The sequence below is a fragment of the Eurosta solidaginis genome, chromosome 5 (assembly GCF_040869045.1).
Source record: "Eurosta solidaginis isolate ZX-2024a chromosome 5, ASM4086904v1, whole genome shotgun sequence".
NCBI classification, from domain to species: domain Eukaryota; kingdom Metazoa; phylum Arthropoda; class Insecta; order Diptera; family Tephritidae; genus Eurosta; species Eurosta solidaginis.
The window spans coordinates 14972617-14993099 of record NC_090323.1 but is presented as its reverse complement, the minus strand read 5'-3'; the positions used below and the strand labels follow the sequence as shown (position 1 = coordinate 14993099).

The window sequence follows — 20483 nt, the reverse complement described above, 5'->3', positions numbered from 1 at the left end:
TTGTTGTTTTGGATACGTTTTGATTGTGGAATTTGTTCCTTCATTTTTGCATTTTCTTCTTTCTTAAGAAATTGGCTCATATTTTAGGTTAAGCCACCAATAAACGATGCTAATTGATTTGAATAAGTAAAGATATGGTTATAACTATGTCAACTTTGCCAGGCTCTTTCGCCCACAACAGGTAAAAGAGCTCAAAAAATAGTTTATAGCTTCGTTTGAAACTCGTTTGATTTCGAGTGGCTTAACAGATCCTTCGCATTACCTACCGAGCTGATGGTGTTTAGCTTGCAGCGAACTTAACTCAGACTTTGCAGCAAACACACAACTCATTTTTGAGCTGTCAAAACCTGCTTTAAATTCGACAAAAAGAAGTTAGCCTATCGTGAAAATCTAGTCGATGATAGATTTGCCATATCTGAAGGCGAACCGATAAGGCTTAAGTAGATATAAAGAAGCCTGCCGGAAGTTAGGGGCTAGGCGACGTTGCCTTTCTTGAGCATTGGGCAGGGCCACACTTAAATTTCAATCTGTAGGCACGCGAATAACCTTGTTTTTAATAGGATTTGATTCATGTTTTTTACCAACTCTTCGATTTCGTGTTGAAACACAGGTTTCCAGGCTTTAAAATATTTTCCAGCCTAGATATTGCATTCTGACGTCGCCATAGTCGGATGATGAGACGTATATTTCGTCGCCAGGTATATCTTGTACGGTATCTTCTTCGCTATCTAGAAATGAGAAGAGAAGGGTTCCCTTTATAGCTTGGGCACGCCCCGCCCCACAGTTTTCATAAAGCTGTAAATATTCCAATTAATAAAAGTAATAAGAAATTTAATTAAGGTTAGATGTCGTAAATTACCCGCCATTTGATGCATGTTTCATCTAATTTTTATTCAATTTGAAATAGGTATAACTATTCTCTGTCTGCAAGTTTTCTACTACTTGCTGTTTCCGGTGCACCTCTTTTCGGCACACTTTCGTGAGGGTCTTTTTAGAACTTTCCAGCGCCCTTGAAATTTTACACCCAATCTAGACAAATTTGCAGCCTAAGAAGTTAGACTTAAAAAAATCTTTTTCAAGTAAACTTCAACTAGGCTTAAAGTAAATTAATTTTATATTTTTTTTGCTTTTACAATTTCACTTTATTTATAGGCATTTCTACTAATCACTTTACAGCTTACTTTCTCTTATATATGAATTACTAAATACAATTCACACCATCAAGCGATAAACTAATTTACAAAATATTTCTTCAGCCCTACCTCGTGTTATGTACAACTAAAATTTAAATACATACGTAAAATCGCAATACATTTTTCTTACGTAAAACGAATATTTCTGATAAACCGGATTATGATTTAAAATTTTTGAGAATATTTCTTTAATACAGTAAATAAAAAATATTTTGTTCGTTATTATATTAAAATATTTTATTGTGTTAGATTTTTATTGAATTTTGCAATAAAAATTGCTCGTAAGGAGTGTGAAAAAAAAATTATATAACAGAAATAATTATAGATCATAGAATGTATGACACCCAGAGGGTTAGGGGGTCAGAATATACCCGCGGTAGGTATGCCTGTCATAAGAGGCGACTAAAACACCAGATTCAAGGGGCTGTGTAGCGCAACCCTTCAGGTTGCCAGGGCAATATATAGCTTCTCCAAACCCAATTGTCAACCTCACCTATCCGCAGCGAATCCTGTTTCACTAACAGACGAGGCTCTGGCGACCCTAAGCTCCTCTTGGAACTTGGGGGTGGGGAGGGAGGGGATGGCCTGAAGGTTTAATGTGGCCACATAAATCGTTCCCGAGATGGTCGGGCTAGCACCTTAATGGTGCTGTGGTACCGGAACGTACCGGATCTGTATCCGGCAAAGGACCATCACATCGATAACACTCCCCAAAGCCTTCGGGGAGCAACCATATCGCTACAACAACAACAACATAGAATTGTATGAATTATTATTCTAAGGCACAAAATAATTTTTAAGAGAAACATAAGTTTAAGGAAACAAAAATATTTTCTCGACAAATAGTTTTTTTTTGATCACCAAATTCATAAGAAATAAACAATTTGGTAATGCTTTCTTAATAAAATGTTTTCAATTTATACTTTAGTTTTATGTTTACTTACTTATTTAAGTTTTTAATTATTTTAAATCTGTTCTATTCTTATAAATTTGATTTTTTACTAAATTTTAATTTTTTGTTTTATTTTATCAAGTCCTATTAACTTTTAAAAATAATATGTACGTTTATGTATTTTATGCATATATTAAAAATATATTTTTTAACATATATTTAAGTTTTAAATAACTTTATATATGTATTTATGAACCCTATTTTTGATGCTGCAAAACATGGCATAGCATCTAAATGTATAGTTACAACTAAATGACGTATTTACGTTGTGACTAGTTATATTTTTATTACTTTTATTTTTAATTTTAGTATGAGAGTTATAGAGTTTCTCAAGGCAAAAATAATGATGTATCAATTTTACCAATCGAATTTCAAATAAACAAGTTACAAAAAATACTGCAACGAATTTACTGCAAATCCTCTTATTTGCAACCTTCTGCTAAGTTCGAATCACTAAACTGTTGAATAAATAACTCCAATATTGAATAATGCAATAATGGTCTTTACTAGACTACTTGAAAATAACACTTATAATTTGCAACTGATAGTTTGCTTAAACGAAACTGATTTTCAAAATAATACTGCTATTGCTCACTAAATAGCGTCTTAAATCCAACTGATTATCGGGCCTCTACTGTTGCTGCCTTTTATACTCTCTGATTTCCTCGTTCGCACCTTCTAGGCGCTTCCCTTTCAAGAATCTACTAGTTGGCATCAGCTATCAAATTTCTCAGCTGTAACTACAGATGCACGATTTTATAGCTTCTCTCATTGCATACTTTCGGGAGTATCTCAGTTATATGCATGTGGTTGTGCGTTGCTTCTCCGCTGCGTGTACGTACATATGTGTAGACATAATGATTGATTCTTTTATGTAGATACAAGTGATTGTGTGCTTTATTGTTGTTGTGACTTCATTTACTTTGCATAAGACTAGGGATGTGAGTATCACTTAGTATCACTAATATTCGTCACAATACTATTTTGGCTTATTTTGCAAGGATACAAAATAAAAAAAAAAAATTGTTAGAAACCTCCTCAACATAGGCTTTCAATTTAGGGGGGATCCTTACAATTTTTTTTTTTTTTTATTTCGTATGGGGCCATCCCAGTCTAATATACATTAGTGTGTAACAAAAACTTTTTTAGGGGATTTCTTAATGCAAAACTTTTTAAAACTTTAGATTTTGCTTGCAGTTTACAAAACAAGTTTTAAAACTGAAAACTACGTTTTCGGCACATTTACAAACATATACATACCTCGGGAATCAGAATATTTAAAATATCTAAAATTGGTGTATAAAAAATTGGATTCAGAAGTCAGAGAAACACGAATAGATTTAAAAAAGAATATATGAAGTGACAGAAAATGACATCTCTACTATAAGTTGTAGATTTCAAAATCATGGTAAAAACAAATAGCTTGAACTTCCCTTTAGAAGGACGTGTGCAACTTTAAAATTACCAATATAGAATTACGATGTTTCAAAGTACAGCCCTCGAGGTTTGCCGTCTTTTTTTCTGTACTTTTTTATTATTAATCTAGAGAACACAAATTTGTATACCTCTTGCGATAGTATAGCTAAAAAAAAACTGTTTCGTACATGCAGAAGACACCCTAAAGTAAGAGTGCTTGCCGAAAATTCTCCCCGAAATCCTGTGTATGGCAAACATATGCAAGGGCGGATTAAATTCCTGCAGGATAATAATCGGGCCATCGTTAACAACGAAATAGCATATAGAGAACTCCTTTGCAATAAGTAAGCATTGATAAGTTAAGTAACTGTACAAACAAAGCTCTCACACTATTAGTCCCTTAGTCCTGGGAATCATGAGCTCTGTTTAAAGCCTATATGTATGCGAAAGAAAAATTCGTCCGAAGATTTATGGAAAGGAAATTCAAAGATAAGCTATGCGATATTTATGAATAAAAGAACATACTTAGTTCCTGGTTCGGTCGGGCTATGAGACAGACGAAGACACAACGCGTTGTAGCTGTCCAGAAGGTATTCATATCAACACCCAACTTTGGAAGCAGAATAAAAAGCTACCCCATAGTTGGAAGGAACATGTGGTGTCAGCTGTCGTCAAGAAAGAATGTAATCGTAATCGTTCTGGAACCGTAACCCTTATTGCTTATATTATTTTTATCATATGACAAAAAATATGTTTTGGATCTGTATAAATATTTGTATAACTGCTTAAAAACTATATATAATATATTTTAAATATGTGTATACATATGAGTATGTTTGTAACTAACTTAAAGAGTATGCTATGTTTAGAATCAAATAAAATTAAGGTATTATCTCTTTTTCAAAACCGTTTTCACTAATTATTTCTTTTGTTATTTTTGTTAGCTACGTTAATAATGTATGTCTTTGATTTTACTATTTTCATGCTCTAGTTTTTTTTTTTTTTAATTCTACATGTAATATTATAAATATTTACGACCAACTCTCCATTTCACTCATTCACACAAAGCGAGGTCTTTGTAATTCAGAAAAAAAACAAAAAAGTTTTAGAAAAAGGTGCTCTAAAAACACCTATTCCTAATTAACCTCGCATTTTAGTATTCAAATTTGCTATTTACATTATTGCTAGTATTTCTCTTGAATACTAAACAAATTCGCTATAAAATATTTTATCTTTGTTTCGCTTTCTCTTTGTAAAACTTGTCAACAGCATTGCCAGAAGAGAAAACATCTTTAATTTAATATATAGACATAAACAAAAATTCTTTTATATTTTTATTACGTTGTATATTTTTACATAAACTTATTAAAAGGAGCTAGTTCTTGTGTCTAAAAAAAATTACAGAAATTGCGCCCAACGTGGGGCACACTTATCGCTTTAATTACGGAGCTTTGACAGAATGATGCGATTGCGATGACAGCTCTTACACGCCCTAAGAATCACACCTGCCAGTTTACCAGACACGAAGTATACTGTGTAATATGTTAGTAATGTAAAAATTTTACCATAAAATAGGGTTACCAGATGCCCGATATATGAATCGGGGACACTTCCAACAAAAAAGATAATCAAATTTTAATAGTAAAAAGTTTGACTAAGTTTAACCTTCTAAACGCAATCGAAGAATTTTTTGGAACTCGAGACATGTAAAATCTGAAGAATTAAACTTCACTCGAAGGATGTGCCCAACATTTTCAACAGTTAAACTATTTCTTTCTTTTGTCCATTGCGAGCTCATTAAGGAGAAAATTCTTTCGCAGTTCGCATTGTGACATGGTATTGAATAGAAAAATTGAGCAATTTTGAGCACTTCTGAATATCCTTCGAGATCTTTATTAGCTGAACAAAACGCAGCCATTTTGGCGCTTGCAGATTTTTGTGCAAAAAAATCGTGATCATCGGCCTTGGGTTCCAAAATTTTCTCAAATTTTACTATTTGATCATGTAACAAAGAATCATTAATGGTCACTTTTTTTCAAGCAAATAAAAGAGGCATGATTCTACTTCACTATATTGCAAGTTTTGATCTGTTTTGAAATCCAATCATTTGAAAACTCTGAATTCCTAAAATCCTGACGTTCAAAGTTTCAGATATTCTAATGTTTCACAATAAACAATATCGATTTTTGCCAAAAATTCGTCGCAAGCATGATCCTTTCCATCTTTTCTTAATTGTGCCAAATTCGTCCTTACAGCTAATGGAATAAAATTCGATTTTTGTCGTTCATCCACTTTTGATAGGAGATCATCGTAAACTGAAATTATATCTAAAATGCTATCGCAAAAGCGGGGGCATTGAAAGTATAAGCGGGGACGCTGGGACAAATCGTCGAAATCGGGGACAAATCCCCGAAAGTGCGGACGTCTGGCAACCATACATAAAATTAGCAAACTACGAAGAAATTTACTATGTACATCTAAATAGTTGCAAGCTCCGAACCACAGTTAGTTAATATTCATGATAATTTTAGAAGAAGAGAGTCACCTTTTAAGGGAGATATTCGACCTTAAAGAAGATTGTCTGTTCGTAGAACAAAAAAAAAATATATCTCTTATTTTTAACGATTTTTGCAATGCATTTGTCGGAAAGACACGAAGTCTTCATTTGAAGTTTCGTACTGATAAACAACTACAACACGTTCATTTGAAAGTTTTATCTTCACTATGGCAACGCTGATGATGACTAAAAAACTTGCTGTAAAATGCTTCATCTCTTTCTCTTTTCCAATCAGACTTAACAAACATTTACTAATTTTCTTCAATTCAGACCATTAAAACCCAGTCGAAATTTTTGGCTTTCCCCTCCAATTCTTATTATTGTAATATCAAACAAATATTCACCCATTTAGTTGAGAGAAATACTTGCTGGACTTGGAGAGTTTTATGGGTGCATACAGATTCGGCGCAGTCCACTTCAGCATGATCCCATGCACACCAAATGTCATCTAACTCATGATCCCACCCACCATTTAAATTCTTTGCATCAGCTCCATTGGATTTTGTGGATCTGTAGTACTTATGCTCGTTTCCGCACTCATATCAAGACTAGCCGCTGCAGATACTGTAGTTACCACAGTCGAGACAACATTATCTATCGTACCCGCTACCGAACTTAGTATCGCCGCGGCTGTTGTTGTAATAAGCGTAGCAGTTGGTGTCATCAAAGTAGGCACCAGAGGTGCCACAGTTGTTGTACTGGTTGTCATCAATGCTGCTGTAGTTGTTGCAGCCGCCGCAGCTGTTGCTACAGCAGATGCTAAAGTACTCGTACTCGCTTCCGTGGTAGGCAAGAGCGTCGAAACTGTTGTTGTGAGCAATGCAGCAGCAACAGTTGTAGCATTCAACATAGGTGCTGCGGTGCTAGTTGTACTGGTGGTTGAGGTGCTGCTGCTGAAAAATTGCGTATGTGTACCAGTTGGATCCAGCATTGAAGCCGGGGCATATGGGTAAGTCGGACAAGGGTTTGTGAGTTGTGCGCCAAGCATAGACTCAAATACATAACCAATAAGGGAACCAGTAGTAAGACCGACATTATATGAGAGGGTCATCATATTACCAGTAACCTCCTTTAGTGTACCAGGCACCTTGGCTGGTGCTAACATCATTGGAAGACTACCGGCTAAGCCATTGCTAACACCCAAACCAATAGTGAAGATAAAAGCAGCTGTCTCACCAGATATTACCGGCTGATGACGTGGTGCACAACAGAGCAATAATAACGGCACCAGCACAATACGCAATCCAGACATTAAAATCAATTGACGACGTGACCATGGATATGGTACAGCAGCGAGTATCTTACCAATTACATCTGCTGTATTGAAGGTAAACATAAGCAAGACGGGTAACCATGTGCCAAGACTGCATGATATTATCTCGGACTCAATGCCAGGATAAAGCGAGAGTGTGACGCAATAAGCTAATGCAATGCATACCATGTATGGATAGATTGCTTGTGCTACAGTCCAACGTGAAACAAAGCCATTCTTTAAATCACTCAATTTGCCGGGCGTACAGGTGCCAGGTGTGAGCACGTGCTCTACTTTGAAAGCAACGGTAGTCGGTGTGGTCGACTCTTGTGGTGTGCTGGGCATTTCAGGTAAACTATTTAATCCCTCGATCACACTCTCACCAGCAGTGGGATTGGAGAGCTCATAAACGGGATTACTAAAACTTAATGCGCTTGCTTTGTTATTTGTGCTATTTGCTGGTGGTGATGTGGGTTCCAGGGTAAGTACTCCGTACTTAGCAGTGGGCGTGCCACCGTCAAGATCATTTTGCTGAAATGAGAAAGTAAAACCTGTTGTAAGCTCAGAAACTTGAATATAATTGCTTTACTCACCAATCGATCTTCATCTGGTCGCAGTACAATCTTAGCACACGCTTTCATATGATATCGTACAAATGGTGAATGAATGGTGGCCAAATGCAAAACATAGCTCAGTAGTATGTATAATGTTGAGGCAAGAAAGAAAATCACAGTCGATACCCGATCATTTTTAATGAGCATTTTTGTGAGTACACGATTGGAAGATACCAGAAAGCCTGCAATGCTTTCGCCTGCCATAACAGCTTGAGTATATTGCTTGGGTAACATACTGGCAAAACCGTAGAAGCTTGATTGTTGAACTGTGAAGTAGAGAAAAACGAGTAACTTTTAGATTGGAATTACAACGTGTTAAATATAAATATTTAATTTAGTTAAAAAAAAAAACTGAAGAGTTCTGAGAGCTCGACTGATCAGCAACGATGGCTAAATTTGAAATCCTGTAACCCTCTGCTTCGTTCAACTGATGCCTAGCTGCCCAAGACAATACTGTCACAGCGTACTTCGATTTCTTCGGTGTGTGGTAACATCCTTCCTTCTAGACTAAAGATCCCACCGATGGACCAAAATTTCATTAAAAACAAGTAAGGGAGGCTAAGTTCGGACCGAACATTACATACTCAGCTGCCAAATTACAGCTCGCAAAACTTTTAAATATCCCCTTTTGACAATGACCTTCTGCGTCATAAGGTCAACCAACCTACCAAGTTTCATCGCTTTATCCGTCTTTGGTAATGAATTATCGCACTTTATCGGTTTTTCGAAATTTTCGATATCGAAAAAGTGGAGGTGGTTATAGTCCGTTTTTGTTCATTTTAAAAAGCGATCTGAGATGAGTGCCCAGGAACTTACATACGAAATTTCAATAAGATACCTCAAAACTTACTCAAGGTATCGTGTTTACGGACAGACGGGCGGACGGACGGACATTATTAAATGAATTTCTTTTTTCGCCCAGATCATTTTGATATATAGAAGTCTATATCTCTCTCGATTAGTTTTTGCCGTTACGGGGTACCGTTATGCGAACAAAATTAATATACTCTGTGAGCTATGGTCAGCAGAGTATAAAAAGGAGCTTGCCTAATCGCACTAAGAACTGAGCAAAGGCGAAATGGCGTTGGAAGAGAAAATCCGAGTTGCTATTAAGGGGGCAAAGTGTTGTGCCTGCTGCCCAGGCTAAAGTATAGCACGGAAACCCATTTTGATGCACTTTATCCTGGAACCATTTGTTGTTGTTACTCACTTACTATGCACTAACCATTTGGTTTGGTCGAGGAACCCTCTGGTATGATATACGAATCAGTTTGCAATATTCTTAAGTTTCGACAGAATTCAGCTGCCCAAAGTTTGTAGCGTTGAGATGCGTGATAGAGCTGGAAATTCGCACAGGTAGTGAATAACTATTCCTTTACACACCTGCTCGCCGTAACCCTAGCATATGCTGTTCAATTTGATCTCCCTTCTCTCAGCGTTTAGGCTAAGCGGCCAGTGCCGCATGCTTGTAGGACTTATACTAAAGATTTCTTTCCCTGATCTATTAAACAGGTCCTCTGACGGCATGTGATGAGGAAATCAAGCCGCTGCTGGACTGTCTGAGTAAAGGCATACCTCGCATCCTCTCACTAAGTCCTCCGACAGAAGTCTTCAGGCTCTCTCTATACCCAGTGTTTCCGCTTGGAAGATGTTAATCATGTCAGGAAGACGGAGTGAAAGGAATACTTAATCTCTTCAGAGCAAAATTTAAGCCTTCACGCCCAGTCCATTTTCGATCCCTCCTCTCAGTCCAGTGGGAATGTTTGAAAGATCTACCCAAAATTCTGGCAAATGATGAAATGTTACAAGGCCGTGGCGAGTTACTGCAGGAACAATAATAGCGACCTGTCAACCGACGCTCAGAGCATGCTTCAGTTAAGGAACAAACATTGCTCTCACTGTCAAATAGCCAGAGAGCGAGATAGTGAATCCTACAAGCCAACAGCGCCCTGTGTCAGACACCCAAACCCGTGTAAGTAAAGGTCAAACAATTAACGAATGAAAAATTATAATGTCAAATCGAATTATACAAAAAAATGTTTTCGAAGATTTATACTTAGCAAAATTCTAATATAAGCAAATAATTTAATATAAATTTAACAAATTTTACAAGAGTTTTACATACATACATACCTGTACAACCGATGGCCACCAATGATACGGCAGCCAAATTAACTGAATATGCTGTATTGGCGGCAAACATGTGAAAGGCCACCTCACACACTGCGACAAAGATAAGCGTAGTAAATGAGACGACATAGCCAAAGAGGACACGCACACGAAATGGTGCCAACGATAGAAAAACATTATTGAGTAATACTGTAGCAAATGCGACAATTATATACGTCATGGACATATCCAATGCGACTGAGCGACCGGGGAAACGAGCTTGCCAATAATCAGCAGCGATGATGAAACTGAAAAGAAAGAAAAAAAAGAAGCAAATACTAAGGATTTTTTTTAAAGAAATATTAATCTTTTGTTAACCCATTAAGGGCCGTATTATTTTTGAATATCAGACTGACATTTTGTTAAAATATTGCAATTCAGTGGTCACCGGATGACGGAGGATATTGTGAAAAGGACTTTTTGAAGTACCACGTTATTTAAATTCCAATGATCTAAGAAAAAAAGCAGACTTATCTGATATTCAAAACAGTACTGGCAATGACTGCGGTTTCACGATCATTGGAAGCCCCACATCTACCGTACCTTTTTATCTGTATAGCATCGTACCATCGTTTCGTTAGACCATCCTTCACTCAATTGAGACGCCTGCCGAGTTTGATTAAGTAAGCTTCATTAACGCCAATGGAATTGGGCTCCTTTGCTATCAACTGGCGTATACGACTTTACAACGTCTGTTCGAAGATTTTTAAGCCTATTGCTCCCACTAAATCCTTTTTTTCTGTGATTCGATGGAGTTCAAAATTTTAATTTCATCTTTTCACAGAACGAGAATACCCCACCCCAGGTCTCTACCAAGTAACAAAGCGTACTTAAGTTTTTAAGGGAACATTTAATCATTGCTAAACACTAGAGTAGATATTAAACCCGTTTGCGTGTTTTGCCAAAGATTGCAGACCACAGTCACGAACTGACTGGACCTTATGAGTACGACATCAGACCTCACATGCTTACTTTCGATCAGATATTTCTATACGTCAACTCCTTATGGAAACCCATTATAAGAACATTGACACGCAGAACGTCTTTGTCGACTCCAAAACTTGTAGCGGAACCCTTTCAGCGCAGTTTACCAACTTCCAACCTCAGCTACGTGTTGCGAATTCTGTTTATTTGCAGGTGAGGCTCTGGTGAGCACAAATTCCTCACGGGAGGAGGGGGGAGGGTGCTTTGACCAAGCAGGTTAAATGGGATTAAATCAAATCGTTCCCAAGATGAAAGACAGAAAGCAACTATCCCGAAATAGTGGTTATATTCCAACAACAGACAGAAATGATGAATTCGATGATACGAAAAAGGGAAATAACAACAACACAAGAGAAAGCCTCAGATAGTCTAACGGCTGTTCGCGTGAGAATTTAAATTATAGCAGTCTCCCACTAGCGCAGAAGGGGAGCTTCTTAGCTTCATCCTTCGATTCAGCGGGTGGCACAATGGAGTGGAGTTAGTACCGTGCAACGATGTGTTTACCTTGAGATGGCTAGAGTGAGTAATTTCAAACCTCCAAAGGTGAGGAAAGTGCACGGTTTGAAGCGCAGACCCCCACGATACCAAAGGCTAAGGTGTATACATATCACATGTGGTATGAGGTCGGAGTTGTTAAACCTGACACTTATTATAATATTATACATAAGTAGATGGCAAACAAGAAATAGAAAGAAACAGCTTTTTAACTATACTTTGGAAGTCATGCGAGACCATTTATTTCGGCTTTTCGTTACAAAATTAATGGAAATCAATGAAAACATTTAATAAACTGTCAAGCTTTTATAGTCCACCAACACCACTTCACGTTTGCGCGGAATGTTCCAGGTAATTTTTATGTAATGTTTTCTCGAGAAAGAGCGCCATTTTTGTTTCATGTGCCATGAAAGTTGCTGAAAGTTGATGAAATGCCTTTCACGGAGTTTGTGTCTCATTAAAGACCACGCATGTTTGGCGGGAATTGCGGTTGTGTTGCTTTCCATCTCAGATTCGGTGGCTGAAGCTGCTTGAGTAGATATAGTCTCAGACTAGAAGTTAAATGTTCAGGAACTCGTTTCAGCGACTTTTAAATATTGTTCAAGTAATGCCGATAGGTGTCGCTACTAAAGTTGCTACACCATTCTAGCACATCAAGCATTTGCCTTATAGATTATCCAAATAAACGATGTACTGAACAGACGGGATACTTAATTCAGTAAGCTCTCGTTCTACGCAAAGAAAGTTGAAAGATTTGCTGAGACTTCCGTTGTACTTTGTTAGAGCAAAATCGAGCGTAGTATTAATACTTTTTACGTTTTTCAGTAAATGTGAATTTCGTGGTTGAAGGCACTAGGATACCACCTTAAGTTGACTGTCCTACTTGCCACGCATTTTAACACCGTCCGTTCTTTAAGCAAGTTCTTGAAAAACTGAGACCTTTATTTATTTCTATCAGCGATTGCGAATTAACCAAGAAATAGATTTTGTTTTAGTTGTATTTTCTAAGACTTGGTTTGGGGAATGTACTTGTTCTTGGCAATAACGAATGACTCATTGTAATTGTAAGAAGGTCTTAAGGTCATTCTGACCTACACGTGCGTATATATCTGAGAGAAATGTCATGGAAATACGGTTGGAGCTTAAAAACATTCTGAAACAAGAAAACCAATTGCCCCAGTACTCTTGTAAATGCAATTCGTTTTATTCCACAAAAAAACAGTAAACTAGTTATAGGTTCATTGATTTTTTGTAGCTTTCTTCTTTTTTTCGTTAAAGAGTGAATAAATCGAATGGAAGTAGATAAAAATAGGAAGCGATTGCTTACAACAGTTGTGGATACTTACGTACTTAAGTGCATTAGAGTGTTTCAAAAATAAAGAAAATTTGTTGAATTTACAAACCACACACACTATGAAGATGCGCATAGGCCGAACCCCAGAACAGGGAATCGCTAGTTTGCGCCACCGCTATATTCTCGTTCTGGAGCCATGCCTTAACAAGAGTCGGAGAGTGTATTAAAGCTTCTAAAAATATAGCAGGGTTAGGCCTAAGATCTCTTCGGAGGTTATCGCGCCTTACATTTTTTTTTGCGCCTAAAGTCAGAAGAGGCAAATGAAACAGGAAAAGAAGTTAAGAGCTGTTAAAAGAAAATGCAAAAATTGGAAACGCTAAGAGTTTCAAAATATGTCAGGAAAGGGTCAGGATGGGTCGTGTTGACCAATGCAGCTTATGACGTCGCTTAGCTAACAGGTGAGACAATAAGTTATTTGTTTGCTTGTATGTGACGAAAATTTTTTGTATTCCATCTATCTGTGTCTGGGGCTTTGGGCTGGCCACTTTGCAGACAGAGTATATTAAATTTGATTGGATAACGGTTGGTTGTACAGGTATAAAGGAATCGATATAGATATAGACTTCCATATATCAAAATCATCAGTATCGAAAAAAAATTCGATTGAGCCATGTCCGTCCGTCCGTCTGTCCGTTAACACGATAACTTGAATAAATATTGAGATATATTTACCAAATTTGGTACACGAGCTTATCGGGACCCAGAATAGATGGTATTGAAAATGAGCGAAATCGGATGATAACCACGCCCACTTTTTATATATATAACATTTTGGAAAACACAAAAAGCCTGATTATTTAGTAAATAATATACCTAGAATGTTGAAATTTGACATGTGGACTGATATTGAGATTCTTGATGAATATTTGAAAAAAAAATTTTTAAATGAGCGTGGCACCGCCCACTTGTGATAAAATCAATTTTCCAAATATTATTAATCATGAATCAAAAATCTTTAAACCTATCGTAACAAAATTCGGCAGAGGGGTTGCCTGTACTATAAGAAATGCTTTGAAGAAAAATTAACGAAATCGGTTAAGGACCACGCCCACTTTTATATAAAAGATTTTTAAAAGGGTCGTGGACGAATAAAATAAGCTATAACTTTGCAAAAATTAGCTTTATGTCAATGGTATTTCATTTCCCTAGTGGATTTATAACAGTAAATAGGAAAAACTTCAAATTTTAAAAAATGGACGGGGCACCGCCCCTTTTATGACTAAGCAATTTTCTATGTTTCGGGAGCCATAACTCGAAGAAAAATTAACGGATCGTAATAAAATTGGGTACACAAATTTTCCCTATAGCAGGAAATATTTCTAGAAAAAATGGACGGGATCGGTTAAAGACCACGCCCACTTTTAAAGATTTTTAAAAGGGTCGTGGACGAAAATAAGAAGCTATAACTTAGCAAAAAATAGTTTTCAATCAATGATATTTCATTTATCAAGTTTGATAGTAAGAGGAAATGGGGAGACATTATTTTTTTCACGGGCGGTGCCGAGTGTTATGAAGAAAAGTAATTTATTATACTCAGTTGAGCAGAGCTCACAGAGTATATTAACTTTGATTGGATAACGGTTGGTTGTACAGGTATAAAGGAATCGAGATAGATATAGACTTCCAATTCAAAACAAATTCGATTGAGCCATGTCCGTCCGTCTGTCCGTTAACACGATAACTTCAGTAAATTTTGAGGTATCTTGATGAAATTTGGTACGTAGGTTCCTGGGCACTCATGTCAGACCGCTGTTTAAAATGAACGATATCGGACAATAACCACGCCCACTTTTTCGATAACGAAAATTTCGAAAAATCGAAAAAGTGCGATAATTCATTACCAAATACGGATTAAGCGATGACACTTGGTAGGTGAGTTGAATTTATGACGCAGAATAGAAAACTAGTAAAATTTTGGACAATGGGCGTGAACCCGCCCACTTTTAAAAGAAGGTAATTTAGAAGTTTTGCAAGCTGAATTTGGCAGTCGTTGAAGATATCATGATGAAATTTGGCAGGAACCTTACTCTTATTACTATATGTCTGCTTACTAAAAATTGGAAAAATCGGAGAACGACCACGCCCACTTTTTAAAAAAAATTTTTTTTAAATTCAAATTTTAAAAGAAAAGTAAATATCTTTACAGTATATAAGTAAATTATGTCAACATTCAATTCCAGTAATGATATGGTGCAACAAAATACAAAAATAAAAGAAAATTTCAAAATGGGCGTGGCTCCGCCCTTTTTCATTTAATTGGTCTAGGATACTTTTAATGCCATAAGTCGAACAAAAATTTACCAATCCTTGTGAAATTTGGTCGAGGGTTAGATTCTAGGACGATAATTGTTTTCTGTGAAAAAGGGCGAAATCGGTTGAAGCCACGCCCAGTTTTTATACACAGTCGACCGCCTGTCCTTCCGCTCGGCCGTTAACACGATAACTTGAGCAAAAATCGATTTATCTTTACTAAACTCAGTTCACGTACTTATCTGAACTCACTTTGTATTGGTGTAAAAAATGGCCGAAATCCGACTATGACCACGCCCACTTTATCGATATCGAAAATTACGAAAAATGAAAAAAATGCCATAATTATATACCAAATACGAAAAAGGGATGAAACATGGCAATTGTATTGGTCTATTGACGCAAAATATAACTTTAGAAAAAAACTTGGTAAAATGGGTGTGACACCTACCATATTAAGTAGAAGAAAATGAAAAAGTTTTGCAGGGCGAAATCAAAATCCCTTGGAATCTTGGAAGGAATACTGTCCGTGGTATTACATATATAAATAAATTAGCGGTACCCGACAGATAATGTTCTGGATCACCCTGGTCCACATTTTGGTCGATATCTCGAAAACGCCTTCACATATACAACTAAGGGCCACTCCCTTTTAAAACCATCATTAATACCTTTAATTTGATACCCATATCGTACAAATATATTCTAGAGACACCCCTGGTCCACGCTTATGGCGATATCTCGAAAAGGCATCCACATATAGAACTAAGGCCCACTCCTTTTTAAATACTCATTAACACCTTTCATTTGATACCCATATCGTACAAAAAAATTCTAGAGTCACTCCTTGCCCACCTTTATGGCGATATCTCGAAAAGGCATCCACCTATAGAACTAAGGCCCACCCCCTTTTAAAATACTCATTAACACCTTTCATTTGATACCCATATCGTACAAACAATTTCTAGAGTCACCCCAGGTCCACCTTTATGGCGATATCCCGAAAAGGCGTCCACCTATAGAACTAAGGCCCATGCCCTTTTAAAATACTCATTAACACCTTTCATTTGATACCCATATCGTACAAACAAATTCAGAGTCACCCCTGGTCCACCTTTATGGCGATATCTCGAAAAGGCGTCCACCTATAGAACTAAGGTCTACGCCCTTTTAAAATACTCATTAACACCTTTCATTTGATACCCATATTGTACAAACGCATTCTAGAGTCACCCCTGGTCCACGTTTATGGCGATATCCCGAAAAGGCGTCCACCCATAGAACTAAGGCCTACTCCCTTTTAAAACACTTATTAACACCTTTCGTTTGATACCCATATAGTACAAACAAATTCTAGAGTCACCCCTGGTCCACCTTTATGTCGATATCTCGAAAAGGCGTCCACCTATAGAACTAAGGCCCACGCCCTTTTAAAATATTCATTAACACCTTTTATTTGATACGCATATTGTACAAACGCATTCTAGAGTCACCCCTGGTCCACATTTATGGCGATATCCCGAAAAGGCGTCCACCCATAGAACTAAGGCCCACTCCCTTTTAAAATACTCATTAACACCTTTTATTTGATGCCCATATCGTACAAACAAATTCTAGAGTCACCCCTGGTCCACCTTTATGGCGATATCTCGAAAAGGCGTCCACCTATAGAACTAAGGCCCACGCCCTTTTACAATACTCATTAACACCTTTCATTTGATACCCATATCGTACAAACAAATTCTAGAGTCAGGCCTGGTCCACCTTTATGGCTATATCCCTAAATGGCGTCCATCTATAGAACTATGGCCCACTTCCTCTGAAAATACTCTTTAATACCTTCCATTTGATACACATGTCATACAAACACATTCCAGGGTTACCCTAGGTTCTTTTTACAACATGGTGATTTTCCCTTACTTTGTCTCCACAGCTCTCAACTGAGTATGTAATGTTCGGTTACACCCGAACTTAGCCTTCCTTACTTGTTTGAAATGAAATGTGCAATTGAAAATCACGCTGAGTATATAATGTTCGATTACACCCGAACTTAGATATCTTTACTTGTTTTCAATAAAAAATGGTTTGGCAAACACTTCGAGAGTATTTCTGCCATGAAAAGCTTTTCAGCGAAAATGCCTCTGTTTGCCAGATGTCGTTCGAAGTTGGTATAACATACGTAGGTCCAGTCCCACCAATTTGTAGGAAACATTAAAAAGTAGCAAGACACTAATTGGCAGTGAAGCTGGACCTAATTCTCCCCAGAGGTATGTATGTCGAACTTTTTGGTTTTATTTTTTTCAAAACACAATCCACGATAAAAGCTACTTGGGTGAGGTTACGTGGGATGGCAGCTGTCCAGTTAAAGCGAGCTGTCACTTGTAAACTTTTATTTTGGTACTCTGTGCTGCCAAATATTCTAACGGTAAAATTGACTTCCAGTTATTTAGCGAACTATTGCACATTAAAGAAAGCAAGAGTCGAATACGTACCGACCGAGGCAGTTCAGCATAAAGTGACTGGATCATTTCACCACGTCGTCGCCCTTACAGCTAACACAGCTAGGACTATTTAGTATATTAAGGCGACCCGTAAGAACTCCTATTGGCTAGTACAAACTATATATATATAGTGATACTCACATCACTAATCTGATACTAAGTAAATAAAGGCACAACAACAATAAAGTGAGCTGCCACTCTTGTTACGTAAACAAATCAATCATCATTTACACACATATGTACATACAAGACAACGAAGAGATACTCGCAAACACATGTAATCATCAGCCAAAGTAGTACTCATATATACACACGCATATGGCTATGCGAGAGACTATAAACTACAAATATACATGTACATATATGGCTGGTAGCCAAGCATGAAGTTCGCGAAGTTACTAGACCTTAAGAGAAATGGGTGGGCGAGGCAACAGAGAGTATAAAAGCAGCGAAAGCTAAGTAGTCAGAAAGCAGTTTGATATAAACACGCAATTAGTTGTGAAGTACGAGTTATTGTGAAGTACTCTCAAAGTAGTGTAATAAAGACCATTTTGCATTATTGAACATTGGAGTTATTTATTCAACAGTTTAGCGATTCGAACGTTTGCAGAAGGTGTAAAATAAGCGAAGTTTCACTAAATTCGTTACAATATATTAAACTTGGTCAAAATCCTTGTAGCTGTTTAATTACATAAAGGGCACATACATAATTACTTATGTATATACATAAATACTTTCTCATTTGAGCACTTCAGATTTTTATTACAACAAAATTGTTACACTCACCTATTATATGGCAATACAAAACCAATGCCAGCCGCCAATAATGACAAATACACAGCACGTTTATGATCTTTTGGTGTGCGTACATCTGCCTCTGGACTGTCCATGGGTTCATGGCGTATGCCGGTGCCGCGACCTTCAAGCGGTTCATAAGTTGTTGCCTGCGCGGATTCCATTATCATTATTTAATTTCAAAAAATTTCTTATGCACTTGCTAGATGCACAAACTTCCCAAATTTGATAATTGAGTACTTGTTTGTTTTGTTAGTGTAGTTGTAATAGATATTTTGGCACTTAACACGCGAGTACATACAAATGTTATAGCATACTTAAAGGCGCATAAACAAGTTTAAATCGGGCGCACAAGATAGATAGTTATAAGCAAAGCGTTTATTTACGATTAATATAATACAAAATGCTTTATATATTTATTTATTTTAAAGTTATTAATTGTTAGAATTTTTTTAAACTTATTTTTTTATTAACAAAATTTTTGCTACATCAACGTTAACCACAACAATGAATCGTTTTTTTTTACCGATGTCTGTTTTTTTACAAAAAATTTAATTTCGAAATATATAACAATCTTTGTTATAGAATCGCAACATTTTAAAACAAAATTAACATTTTTTTTCTTTTTTTTTGAGAAATTGCTGAGACCACAAAAAAACACAACAACAGCTTCTGCGTTTTTAATCGATATAGGCGCAGCAATGTCTGAAATACTTCACAGATACTCAGTCATTGCTCAATTTTAAATGGATGCACATTTTATTCAGTTAATCGTTATCATTTAATTTATTAGAACAAATATTATTTGGCAAAGTTTACAACATTTTAAAGCCTCTTTTCTTGCACAAATGACTCTATACATAACTGAATTTTGATTTTTTCATGCCGATATTTTTATTCTCCCTCCTTGCATTCACGATTGTCTAGCTGGTTAATTTTTGTTTTTTTATAAAATTCACTACACATTCGATTATTTCAATTTAATTATTGAAGTACTTTCTAAAAATATTTCCAACTCCATTTTTATAACTCTTACATCTTCAAATAATTTTATATAATAATTTTTTTTACTACAAATATTTTCTTTTCTGTGCTTGCTGTCGTCATATAGCACCAAAACTTGCCTAGCACTTACATCTCCTCGAAGTCTGCATAGCGCAAGTCCATTTTTTGTTATCGATTTTTATTTAGTTTTCATCCATTTCAACACTACAAATGTCAATGTTTGCTTATTCGCTTGTCATTTGCTGAGTGTAGCATCTGTCATCTATGGTGGTTAGTTTTTGTCTACCTCCATATGAACTCACTAAGTGATTTTTCTGTCATTTTTATACCAAGTTGTGCTTATAGAAAAGAGAAAAGCATCCATTGTTCTTTACTTTCGTTGTTTGTTTTGAAATGGTGTCTCAAATTCATAAATGGTACTAAATATGAATGTAGAAGGCGGTGATGCGGTCAGTGCTGACTAGAGATATACGACGCCTATAAACGCCACCGCCACCGATTTTCGTCGTGTTTTGCACGCCGCCGCCGAATGTCAAAAATATCGGCGTGGCGGCGGTGGCGTCCGGCGCTGTTCTATATTTTCTACTCATTTAAGACCGTTTAGGCCATTTATTGTTCATGTCGAAAAGTGGACGAATAAGGTCGAAAGGGGTAAAAGCGGATGCGCATCACTGCGAGTTATAAGAATCCAATTGCGGAATGTAACTCTTTCTACCCGTTCAAAAGTAATTTAAAAAAACAGGCGCTTTCAATGCCAGCTTAACACGTATTTTGCATCACCCAATTCACCAAGTTATTAAAACAAAACACTATAATAAAAAATATATAAAAAATTTTAATCAAATTAAAAAGGAACAATGAATTCAAATAAAATGACTCAAGTCGAACATGTTTTCAAATTGTACTTACGTTGTTAAAAAAGCAACTTACCCGAAAAAATGCTGAT

The 20483-nt window shown here is 36.6% G+C and overlaps 1 protein-coding gene across 1 annotated transcript; it reads right to left on the bottom strand.

Moving 5' to 3' along the window:
- Nucleotides 1–4248: 4248 nt before the first annotated feature.
- On the bottom strand, nt 4249–19661 carry Ent3 (equilibrative nucleoside transporter 3). The gene is made up of 4 exons (XM_067792496.1): nt 18524–19661; nt 10118–10401; nt 7964–8250; nt 4249–7901 (listed from the first exon to the last, which is right to left on the bottom strand). Exons 1-4 carry the CDS (start codon nt 18700–18702, stop codon nt 6591–6593), a joined length of 2061 nt encoding a protein of 686 aa, XP_067648597.1. The 5' UTR covers nt 18703–19661; the 3' UTR covers nt 4249–6590.
- Between the last annotated feature and the right edge of the window lie 822 nt (nt 19662–20483).

Coding starts and splice junctions, on each gene's coding strand:
- Ent3 (XM_067792496.1), bottom strand. CDS start 18,702: ATGATAATGGAATCCGCGCAGGCAACAACTTATGAACCGCTTGAAGGT. Junction 10,402..18,523: donor TTTGTATTGCCATATAATAG/GTGAGTGTAACA, acceptor CTTTCTTTTCAG/TTTCATCATCGCTGCTGATT. Junction 8,251..10,117: donor GGTGGCCATCGGTTGTACAG/GTATGTATGTAT, acceptor TCTACTTCACAG/TTCAACAATCAAGCTTCTAC.